The sequence below is a fragment of the Xenopus laevis genome, chromosome 2L (assembly GCF_017654675.1).
Source record: "Xenopus laevis strain J_2021 chromosome 2L, Xenopus_laevis_v10.1, whole genome shotgun sequence".
NCBI classification, from domain to species: Eukaryota; Metazoa; Chordata; class Amphibia; order Anura; family Pipidae; genus Xenopus; species Xenopus laevis.
This window is the reverse complement of record NC_054373.1, coordinates 117576800-117589330: the sequence shown is the minus strand read 5'-3', so window position 1 is coordinate 117589330 and position 12531 is coordinate 117576800. Positions and strand designations below refer to the sequence as shown.

Genomic DNA, 12531 nt, shown 5'->3' with positions numbered 1-12531 from the left:
CGATAACTGGGAAAAGAAAAATTTTTAAACTAGTTTTTAGAGTTCATTGAGTATGTCTTTATATATATATATATATATATATATATATATATATATATATATATATATATATATATATATATATATATATATATATATATATATATATATATACAGATGCTTCACCGGCACTCACCCTCAGTCAATCGATTCCCGGGTGCTCCTCAAAGGAGAATTAAATAGATGCAAATAGGAGCACTCACGGTTGTGTTGAAAAAAGAATGTCTTTTATTGGAGTGTTACAAACTACCCCACATCAACGCGTTTCGGTTCTCTCTGAACCGTCGTCAGGATATATATATATATATATATATATACCGTATATACCGTATATACTCGAGTATAAGCCGAGTTTTTCAGCCCCCAAAATATGCTGAAAAACTCTACCTCGGCTTATCCTCGGGTCAAGCGCAAAAACGGTCGCCGGCGTCTAAGAATAGTCGACGGGGCATAAGAATAGACGCCGGCACCTCCAATGGGAGCAGAAACCCTCAATTTTTTGATTGAAACTTACAGAAGCTGCTACATTTCTCACCCTCGGTTTATACTCGAGTCAATAAGCTTTCCCAGTTTTTGGAGGTAAAATTAGGTACCTCGGCTTATACTTGGGATGGCTTATACTCGAGTATATACGGTATATGGTATAAGCAACAATATAAAATAAGTAATTATTTAACCTTGCTTTTCATTTTTAGTAACTAAACCTGTTATTCAAAATGTGATTTTTATTCCTTTTGGACTTGTATTTGTTTGTGGTAACATGACTTTTTGGCTCTGGTGCTCACAGTAATTAAAATACGCAAAATTTGAGCTAATCTAGCAATTCATGCAAGTATTTATTTGTCTATTTTAACAATGCGTACAGGTTCAAAAAAAAAAAAAAAAAATGATTGCACAGATGTGTGGTTAGCAGTTTCTCAAACAAAACAGTTTGTTTGACCCTATGAACAAGGTAAAACATTTAACATAAATAATACAGTGTTAACAAAGTGAAAAGGTTCATGATGTAACTCACTGGCAGATGAGAAGTGTAAAAACATTTCATATGATGGTAGGTGTATAAGTAAAGCAAACAATTCATGCAGATAGCTTGTTAGAAATATGCACACAGTGAGGCAATCAAACTGACTATTGAAAAGTATTAAACTAATTAAATTAGCAGGTTTATTGGTACTGTAAGCAATTCATGTAAACAGAGGGACAGCTTTATTTACTTTTATATACTCTATATACACTATACAATTTGCACACACAGTTAGGCCCTTAAATCTTTAGACAGAGACAACTTTTTTCTAATTTTGGTTCTGTACATTACCTCAATGAATTTTAAATGAAACAACTCAGATGTAGTTGACCTGCAGACTTTCAGCTTTAATCCAGTGGGTTGAACAAAAAGATTGCATAAAAATGTGAGGAACTAAAACCTTTTTTTAACACAATCACTTCATTTCATTGGCTCAAAAGCAATTGGACAATATACTCAAAGGCTATTTCATGGGCAGGTGTGGGCAATTCCTTAGTTATGTCATTATCAATGAAGCAGATAAAAGCCCTGGAGTTGATTTGAGGGGGGGGGTGCTTGCATGCGGTAAAAAGGAGCTCTCCATGCAGGTGAAACAAGCCATCCTTAAAGAAAAACTATACCCCCAAAATAAGTACTTGAGCAACAGATAGTTTATATAAAATTAACTGGCATATTAAAGAATCTTATCAAACTGGAATATATATTTAAGTAAATCTTGCCCTTTTAAATCTCTTGCCTTGAACCACCATTTTGTGATGGTCCCTGTGCTGCCTCGGAGATCACCTGACCAGAAATTCTACAACTTCAACTGTAACAGTAAGAAGTGTGGGAGCAAAGTCAGAACTCTGTCTGTTAATTGGCATATGGGACCTAACATGTATAATTTGTTTGGTTTGTTGCACCGTGAATCATATGATCCCAGGGGGTGGCCCTTATTTTTTAAAATGGCTATTTTCTATTTATGATTACCCAATGGCAATGAAAATGGTTTATTTATATAGTTACATAGTTACATAGTTAAATTGAGTTGAAAAAAGACAAAGTCCATCAAGTTCAACCCCTCCAAATGAAAACCCAGCATCCATACACACACCCCTCCCTACTTTTAATTAAAATTCTATATACCCATACCTATACTAACTATAGAGTTTAGTATCACAATAGCCTTTGATATTATGTCTGTCCAAAAAATCATCCAAGCCATTCTTAAAGGCATTAACTGAATCAGCCATCACAACATCACCCGGAAGTGCATTCCACAACCTCACTGTCCTGACTGTGAAGAACCCTCTACGTTGCTTCAAATGAAAGTTCTTTTCTTGTAGTCTAAAGGGGTGGCCTCTGGTACGGTGATCCTCTTTATGGGTAAAAAGGTCCCCTGCCATTTGTCTATAATGTCCTCTAATGTACTTGTAAAGTGTAATCATGTCCCCTCGCAAGCGCCTTTTTTCCAGAGAAAACAACCCCAACCTTGACAGTCTACCCTCATAATTTAAGTCTTCCGTCCCTCTAACCAATTTAGTTGCATGTCTCTGCACTCTCTCCAGCTCATTTATATCCCTCTTAAGGACTGGAGTCCAAAACTGAACTGCATACTCCAGATGAGGCCTTACCAGGGACCTATAAAGAGGCATAATTATGTTTTCATCCCTTGAGTTAATGCCCTTTTTTATGCAAGACAGAACTTTATTTGCTTTAGTAGCCACAGAATGACACTGCCCAGAATTAGACAACGTGTTATCTACAAAGACCCCTAAATCCTTCTCATTTAAGGAAACTCCCAACACATTGCCATTTAGTGTATAACTTGCATTTATATTATTTTTGCCAAAGTGCATAACCTTGCATTTATCAACATTGAACCTCATTTTCCAGATTGCTGCCCAGTTTTCCAGTTTAGACAAATCACTTTGCAAAGTGGCAGCATCCTGCATGGAACCTATAGTTCTGCACAATTTAGTATCATCTGCAAAAATAGAAACAGTACTTTCAATGCCCACCTCCAGGTCATAAATAAACAAGTTGAAAAGCAAGGGACCTAGTACAGAGCCCTGCTGTACTCCACTAACAACACTGGTCCAATTAGAAAATGTTCCATTTACCACCACTCTTTGTAGTCTATCTTTTAGCCAGTTCTCTATCCAGGTACAAATACTATGTTCCAGGCCAACATTCCTTAATTTAACCAGTAACCTTTTGTGTGGCACTGTATCAAATGCTTTAGCAAAGTCTAAGTAAATCACATCCACTGCCATCCCAGAATCGAGGTCTCTACTTACATTCTCGTAAAAAGAAATTAAGTTAGTCTGGCAAGATCTATTACGCATAAAACCATGCTGGCACAAACTCATAGTATTATGATTTGCTATGAAGTCCAGTATCTTATCCTTTATTAACCCTTCGAAAAGCTTTCCTACCACTGACGTCAGACTAACTGGCCTATAGTTTTGAGGCTGAGAACGGGATCCTTTTTTGAATAGAGGCACCACATTAGCAATTCACCAGTCTCTCGGCACTATGCTAGATCTCAATGAATCCTGAAAAATTAAGTAAAGAGGTTTGGCAATCACAGAGCTAAGCTCGCTAATTACCCTGGGATGAATACCATCTGGCCCTGGACCTTTGTTAATCTTAACATGTTCAAGTCTCTTTTGAATTTCTTCATGTGTGAACCATGCATCATTAGTTGTATTACTAGAATTAGGACTGTTAAGAAGGAAACCTTCACTTACTGGTTCCTCATTTGTGTAGACAGATGAAAAATACGAGTTCAGAATCTGCGCTTTTATTTTGTTTTCATCAACCAGCTGACCCCCCTCTGATAGTAAGGGTCCCACCCCTTCCTGCTTCAGGAACATATTTAACATATTTAAAAAATAATTTTGGATTTTTTTTACTGCTTGCTGCAATATCCTTTTCTATAGCAATTTTAGCTTGCCTTATAGCTTCTTTGCATGATTTATTGGCCTCCTTGTACCTTATAAATGTTTTGGCTGTACCAGCTAACTTGAAAGCCTTAAAAGCACGTCTTTTCTTACCCACCTCAACACCAACGCTTCTATTGAACCAAAAAGGTTTTGCTTTGCAACGGCGTTCCTTGCTTACAAGTGGAATATACTGACAAGTATATTTATTAAGCAGCATTTTAAAGACTTCCCATTTTTGTTCTGTGTTTAACCCTGTGAAAAGCATTTCCCACTTAATATGTTGCAGAGATGCCCTTATACTGTCAAAGTTTGCACGTCTGAAATTTAGTGTTTTAGTTACTCCCTTATAGAATTGCTTCTGCAACAGAATCTCAAAGGAGACCATGTTATGATCACTATTCCATAAATGCTCACCCACACAAATGTTAGAGATGAGTTCAGTATTGTTAGTTATTACAAGGTCCAAAAGAGAGTTATTCCTAGAAGGTTCTTGAACGAGCTGGAATAAAAAGTTGTCATTCAGCATATTTACAAACCTACTAGCTTTTTCTGTCTTAGCAACCCCATTACCCCAGTCAATGTCTGGATAATTGAAGTCACCCATAGCAACAACTTGACCCAGCTGTGAAGCCGCTTGTATCTGCAAGAGTAGCTGGGCTTCATACTCGACACTTATACGAGGTGGTTTATAGCATACACCAATGATAATTCTTTTTGTTACCTTTTGCCCAGTCAAAATCTCTACCCAGAGTGATTCTACACCCTCACCAGTGCCAGCTATTTTTATTTCTTTAGCGCATGGCTTTAATTCAGGCTTTACATACAAACACACTCCTCCACCCTTTTTAAATATGAAGCAGGGTTTTACATATGAGCTGTTTTATGCAATATCTTTTTATAGAGACCTACATTGTTTGAGGGGTATAGTTTTCCTTTAAGCTGCAAAAACAGAAATAACTCATCCGAGAAATTGCTAAAATATTAGGAGTGGCAAAATCTACAGGTACATCTGGAGAAAGTAAGCACTGGTGAACTCAGCAACGCAAAAATACCTGGACGTCCACGGAAGACAGTGATCACAGAATCATTTCCATGGTGAAAAGAAACCCCTTCACAACAGCCAAACAAGTGAACAACACTGTCCAGGAGGTAGGTGGATCGATATCCAAGTCTACCATAAAGAGAAGACTGCATGAAATTAAATACAGAGGGTGCACTGCAAGGTGCAACCACTCATAAGCATCAAGAATAGAAAGGCTAGATTGGACTTTGCTTAAAAACATCTAAAAAAGTCAGCACAGTTCTGGAAAAACATTCTTTGGACAGATGAAACCAAGATCAACCTCTACCAGAATGATGGCAAGAAAAAAGTATGGAGAAGTCGTGGAACAGCTCATGATCCAAAGTATACCACATCATCTATAAAACATGACGGAGGCAGTGTGATGGCTTGAGCGTGCTTGGCTGCCAGTGGCACTGGGACACTCATGTTTATCCATGATGTGACACAGGACAGAAACAGCCAAATGAATTCTGAGGTTTTCAGAGACATACTGTCTGCTCAAATCCAGCTCAATGCAGTCTAATTGATTGGGAGGTGTTTCATAATGACCCAAAACATACAGCCAAAACAACCCAGGAGTTTATTAAAGCAAAGAAGTGTAATATTCTTGAATGGCCAAGTCAGTCACCTGATCTGAACCAAATTGAGCATGTATTTCATTTAGACTAAACTTTGGACAGAAAGGCCCACAAACAAACAGCAACTGAAAGCTGCTGCAGTAAAGGCCTGGCAGAGCATTAAAAAGGAGGAAACCCAGAATCTGGTGATGTCCATGAGTTCATGATTTCAGGCCGTCATTGCCAGCAAAGGGTTTTCAACCAAGTATTAGAAATTAACATTTTATTTTTAGTTTTTTAATTTGTCCAATTACTTTTGAGCCCCTGAAATGAAGTGATTGTGTTAAAAAAAAGGCTTTAGTTCCTCAAATTTTTATGCAATCTTTTTGTTCAACCCACTGAATTAAAGCTGAGAGTTGTTTCATTTAAAATTCACTGTGGTAATGTACAGAACCAAAATTTGAAAAATGTGTCTCTGTCCAAAGATTTATGGGCCTCACTGTATATCCCAATAAAATCATACAGGAAGCAATGTCTGAAGTAGCAACATATAAACGCATAGACTAGACTCCAGTAATATTTGACACCACAAATTTTCTTTATCATCAGCATTAGGAAATTCGTTTGATGCTACTCTTGTTTGTGCAGCCGATTTTTGCTGTCTTTTTTACTCTTCCTATTTGGTTCAAAACCTCAGGATTTTTGTGTCTCTCCTCATAAAGGGAAAACAAACAAACAAACAAAAACACACACAAAATTATATATATATATATCTGACCATTGCCTTGCAATAGATAAATTTTAGTTATGCGTATAATATCTTAATGTGACTTCAGTAAGATTTCATGTTCCTTTCAGGTTATATTAACTTCAGGTTATTATGCGGTGTTCCGAGTATCAATAATCGCTAAAGATCTGGAAGGATCCTATGATGGAGGCATACAAATAACAACAGATTATGAGGTACTACTTTTAAGATCCAGTATTACTTAATATTATTTATATATTTTTCATCCCACACTTTTTCTGTACTGAACTCTTTGCTGGTAGGACCTGATGTGATTTTTTTGGGTGTGTTACCAGTAATTGATATCTAGTGAGCATGCTGTTTGCTTCCACACCTCTTACCTCACTCTTGCTCTCCTGTTGTCTAAAATTAGTTGAAAGCTGAAACCATGGCATGTTCCAGGGAATGAGTGCAAGGGTGCAGTTTGCAAAGTTTCTGTGCTGTAACATGTTTGTTACACTTAACTTTGTCCATAAATAAAATGTAAAATAATTTTAATTTGATTTTTGTTTTTTAAATGAACTGCAATTTATGATTTTGCCTTTGCTATACGTATTTTAACTGCCGATACTGTTCAGCTTCATGGAGCTACTCTGTAAAGATCTTTGTTTTGTAACAGTGTGCTCTTAAAATGTTAAGAATATGACTGTTCTCAACATTAATCCATGAAATAGAGTTTGGGGAAAATACATGCAGCCAAATGAAATTAAGTTTTGTTTCTTAACACGTCTCTGGACCGCTATCAGTATAAGAAATAAGCTCAATATATTGTAGGCATGATTTTTTCTTTTTTTTGGCATTGGTCTTCTGTTTCCTGCTGAACATGCATAAAAAGTACTGAGGTCCCAGCACATTTTTAGGCAAAGATATGGATATAAGACACTTTCTAAAGCCTGATTACTGTTCATAAAGTCAAAATATATGATGGGAGAGCATAAGAGAGTAAACTGCAATTAATGGGGCGAATACATCAAAGGAAAATTAACAGATACATAAAGTAGTTTTTAATTAAAAGGAAAATGGTTAGACTTGTTGACACAGTATGCTTAATACAGTTGTGGTGCTTTCTATTATAGTAAAGAAACTGGTATTTTAATGATCAGCATTAAGTACTGTATGTGAACACACAGCATCCCCTCTTTTTATTCATTGCTGTTCTTTCATTTTAGATCCTAACTGTTCCTGTAAAGGCAGTGGTAGCTGTGGGCTCACTGACATGCTCTCCAAAGCGCATAACTCTTCCACCATCCTTCCCGGTAAGATAATTATTTTAGAATACAAACGGTATAATTTTATAAACTTTCATTAGATGTGCTAATTGGTTTTGTTTTATGTCTGTTTTTTTGTATTCACTGTTACAGGGCAACCCTTTTGAAAAAAATAAAAATAAAAGTGGTATAAAGGTGATACTTTATGCATATAGATATATCCCAACTAAGATATAATCAATCCTTAGTGGGGAAATCAACTCTAATGATTATTTAGTATGTCGATCTAAATTAAGGACACTCCCCTTCTCTGGCAGAACTCTAGGTCCCAGACATTCTGGATAATGGGTTCCATACCTGTAATTCCACTCTATGTAATGTGACAGCGAAAACCTAATTTCAACAGCTATAGTACCAGGATTTCAAAGGGCTGCATTCCTAAAAGAACTTGTTTGGGCAGTTGTGCACACCACGCCATGTTGAGAATTTTTTGTAACTGAGCTGGAAAAGCAAGCTGTCACACACATAGATGAAGAAGCAGCATATTCAATGACGTATGCAAATGTAACCCTTTTAACTGCATTGTATTTCAGAAAGAGTCTATAAAAGTCTAAATGTCATACTTTTTTTTCCTACTGCAGGGAAAAGTAGTCCACCAGAGTTTAAATATAATGAGTTCCTTCTCACAGAAGGTGAAAATACAACAAATACGCTCCTTATCGGAGGATGTTAGATTTTTTTATAAGAGATTACGGAGCAATAAAGATGAATTAGAGCCTGGAAAGAAATCAAAGGTAATCTGATATTTTACAACTTTGTAAGTAAAACCAATTCCATAGTAACAACCACTTCTCCTGGGTAATCACCAGTGCAGAGGAACAGGAAAGTTATCTTCCAAACATAAACAAGAGACCAAATTCAATTACAGCTGTAAGCTGTAAAAGGAAACTGCAAAGTACACTTCATTTGCTGATGATTAAAATAATTGGGATACACTAACTGGTGATTAACTCTGACAGTTTATAGAATATAGTGGGACTTTGAACATACATTTCACCTTGGGCAGAGTTGTTTGTGATAATATATATATATTTTATAACAATATCGTTTTTTTAAGCAATATTATTTATATTGTTCATTAAAACATGGACAGGTTATTCAGCTTGAGAAAAGGTACATGGCCATTTAAAAAAACAAAACAAAGGGTTATTGATATCAGTTATTGATACAATGAATAGAATGAAATTGCATTCACAGTCCTGGGTTACAGCTAAACTGTTATACATAATGAGGGAAAGCCTGTATTGCTAGTCTCGTAGTAAGGAAATCTTTCAGAAATACTGCTGCTCTGTTCAGACTTTTGTTCTTTTGTTTTGTTTAGATAGCAAACATTTATTTTGATGCTGCTTTAAATTGTGGAGACCACTGCTATATTGGACTTCCTTTTTTATTGAAAAGTAAGTATCCTTTATAAATTCTGGTACATAAAAAGCAAGTATTTTCTGTCCTCTATTATCGTTGTATAGTTTACGTATGCATTAAACATTTTCCCCCAGTGGAAAATGTTTAAGACCATCCATATACTTAACTCAATATGTTTAATTTCATTAATGTTTGTGATCTAACACTGCACAGGTGACAACTCTGAAATCACTAACCGGAAAGTCCCCACTTTTGACTTTTAACCTAGTTTTCTAAAATCTTTTTTTAAGGATTAAAAACGCTTATTCTAACTTCCAGTTAATCTATCCTCCCAATCCACGACATGTATAATCCTAGCACCAGGCAAGTAACAGACAGTTTGGCATGTAGGATCCTTGCAATAGATTACACCTATCCACCTTTCTAATAATTAAAGCCTCTAATCATTCAACCTTCTGTCCGTCCTCCTTTCGTGTGCCCTGTGGCTGCCCCCCCTTCCCCCCAGGGTGTTTTAAGAGTCCGCTTGCTTCATATATGCCAGTTCAAAGCTGTCATTTTCAGTATCTTCACCCACAATTGCAAATATGATGGTGTGGACCAGCTACCCTGCCCTTCCATCTCACATTTTCAACTGTAATAAACCTTTCTCTCTAAACTACTTCAACTTTCCCATCTCTTCACCCCACTTCTCTGGCCCCTGACCGTGCCTGTCCATTGAGCAGTCTACCCTAGAGTCCTGCGCTGAACCAATTTCTAAGACCCAAACCCGCGACCCGAACCGCAACCCGCATATTTAACCTCTTTGATCCGCTCCCTGACCTCTTTGATCCGCTCCCGGACCCACAACTGCCTTATCCACAACCCAACCCGCCGACCACCATTAAACAGGAAGTGATGGTGCTGCAAACCAGAAGTAATGTCATCAAAAATGGCCGGGGACAGAAACAAGTTTTGTAAAACTTTAAAAGCAGTAAAGTATAGACAATATTACATAAGATAGGAAATTTAGATGAGACCTGCAACTCGACCCGCAGTCCTGCGATTTGCAGACCCCCGCTATACCCGCACCTGAAAATCCTCCCCTCATTCCGCAGGGTGCCCTTTTTGCGGGAAATCCGCGGGTACCCGACCCGCTGCAGGACTCTAGTCTACCCTATCCTTGTTTGTACCCACCAAAGCTGTAAGCTTCCAAGGGCAATTCCTTTTTCTGTATACTGATTTTTTTTCTTTCATTTTAAACATGTTTTTTATTTTTAACGCATGCTTAACACTTAAAGGGCAAGTCAACCCCAAAATAAAAATCTGCCTAATACTTTAATAAAAGTACATTAAGCATGCATCATTCTAAACAAAGAATTTGTTCTTTTTAATTTGGCTGTATTTCATTATATGTTAATGACCACATTCTTACCTCCTAGGTGAATCTAAGGGACAACAATTAGCAATGCAGGAAGACATGTGGGATTCAGACTGGGATTATTATGAGAATTTATACAAGAAGTGGTCAGAGATTCGCGAAAATGCTGATAATTTGTAAGTAAACCTATAATTACTTGAATGTATTGGCAGCATTAATGTTTATTATATGAAAGGCCAAAGTATCTAGTTGTATGTGTCATACACTGGGCTTATTGCAGTGGGGAGAAAGTGTAGTAGTACTAGTAGTAGTAGATGCCTTTGAAGGGATTTTTTGCATTTTGTTCTCAAATATTGGAATTGAGGAATAGGTGCATAAAGCTAACCATAGTGGTAAGGATTAATAGGTATTCCAATAAAGTGTGTGGCTTAGTTTGATTAATTTAGGATTGGTTGGATTTTAGCATGCTGTTAAGTCTAAATCTGTACACTCTGGCAAAGATTTGGCTGATGTGAGCAGAGTATTATCAGAGTAAACCACTAGGCACTATATCTGGGAAATTTAATGAAAAGAGCAATTGACAAAGGCAGTTCTGGAAAGATCAATAACACACTTTTAACAGTTTTAACCATAGGTTAAAAAAAACAGATGGAAAAGGCCAAGCGTCAATTTGTAGATTCGATATTAGCGAAGATTTATCACATACTTGTGTAGTGTTTGATTCATTTATTTTTACTTTTATTTATAGTTCTTCACAGTATGTTGAAAGGCATTAGGATTACAGCATTGTCATAACCATGCCAAAGAGTTAGTATTTCCAGTCCTGAACTTATCTGTATCTTTATTTGTGCCCCCAGACTTGAAGCTGCGTTTGAGGTTGACACTGACCTCCAGAAAAATATCCTTTCAGATGTGAAAGCTGAACTTATGTGGCCTTCAATTAGTTCATCGAGATACATTCGGTTTCCATTGACTAATACCAACAGCTCAACGGTAAGTGTTGACGTTGCTGCAGTTCATTTCAGAAAGGCTTTCAAAGAAAATTCCCCATGTATCCAGAATTATTTTTTCTAAAAACATCATCTATATTTTTATTTTAACCCAATAGGTAGAAGAAGTTTCGTTAGAAAATCCTTCTGATGCTCCAGTTTACATCCAGATCCTTCCACTGGCTCTCTATTCTAACAATTCGTTTTTGTTAGAAAGAATAATAGACAGGTATGTTCACAATACTCATTGCTGATTAATGCAGGAGTCTAAAGCTGACCATAGATCGGACATACGATCGGACTTCATCTCCCGACCTGGCACTAACCATTCCGATCAAATAAAGTACAAAAGAACAGATCAGCCGATGTTCTTCCCCTGACAGCAATCGTACGAAAGTTATGTCCAACCAAAGCTAGTGACAATCTCCCTCTGAAAATCTTACGATTGGCAATACATGCAGAGATATTACCCGCAGCCAACAGAAATCTTTCAACCTGTCCGATCGACCAAACGACCGATCTCCACCGGACGAAAAATGTCCGAAAATAGTACGAATCCTCGAATCGTACGATCAGATCTTTGCGTCTATGGCCAGCTTAAGTAAGGATTTTGCTTCTATCTTAAACTGGGCGCATACGTTTTAGATCAGATACACTGAGCATTGTTTTGCAGTTGCCAAAGCAACTAGGTTGTGTAGTTGCCCATTAAGCTGATCAATGATAAGATTTGACTAAATTTGTTATAGCGTTTCCTTTTTAAAAATGAATAAACCTTGCTGTATATTTTAGCTCTGATTATGATGTGTGTCTTGCCTTGCATGACCTGGACATTTTAGGGTTATGAATGTAGAGCAGCGTTATATGATATCATATCCTGCAGCCAATTTTAGCAAGACATAGATTCTGCTGTTTAGTAATGGCAATACACTGTGCAGATTTGGGTGGGGCTTTATACTATATATGTAGAAAAACTGAAACATTTTATATGCTTAAAATATGAGTTTTTACTAAAAGTTAACTTTTTGTTTTCCATCAGATTCAACATTAGTAAATCATTTGATATAGACCTGAAAACTCTTGAATTCCAAGTCTTCAAAAATAATGTAAGTTTTGATGGAGTTTTTTTATGTATATAATGATTTAATATGCAGTGATTTT

At 36.7% G+C, this 12531-nt stretch overlaps 1 protein-coding gene across 2 annotated transcripts in view; it reads left to right on the top strand.

The window, feature by feature from the left end:
• Positions 1-12531, top strand: part of tmem131.L (transmembrane protein 131 L homeolog) — a 119272-nt gene that overhangs the window by 88334 nt on the left and 18407 nt on the right. For both annotated transcript variants that reach the window (XM_018247111.2, XM_018247109.2), the window contains exons 18-25: positions 6469-6573; positions 7567-7653; positions 8247-8399; positions 8987-9062; positions 10446-10560; positions 11242-11377; positions 11493-11602; positions 12410-12476. In XM_018247111.2, the coding sequence (XP_018102600.1) occupies positions 6469-6573; positions 7567-7653; positions 8247-8399; positions 8987-9062; positions 10446-10560; positions 11242-11377; positions 11493-11602; positions 12410-12476 (849 nt within the window). The remainder of the gene's footprint in view (positions 1-6468; positions 6574-7566; positions 7654-8246; positions 8400-8986; positions 9063-10445; positions 10561-11241; positions 11378-11492; positions 11603-12409; positions 12477-12531) is intronic.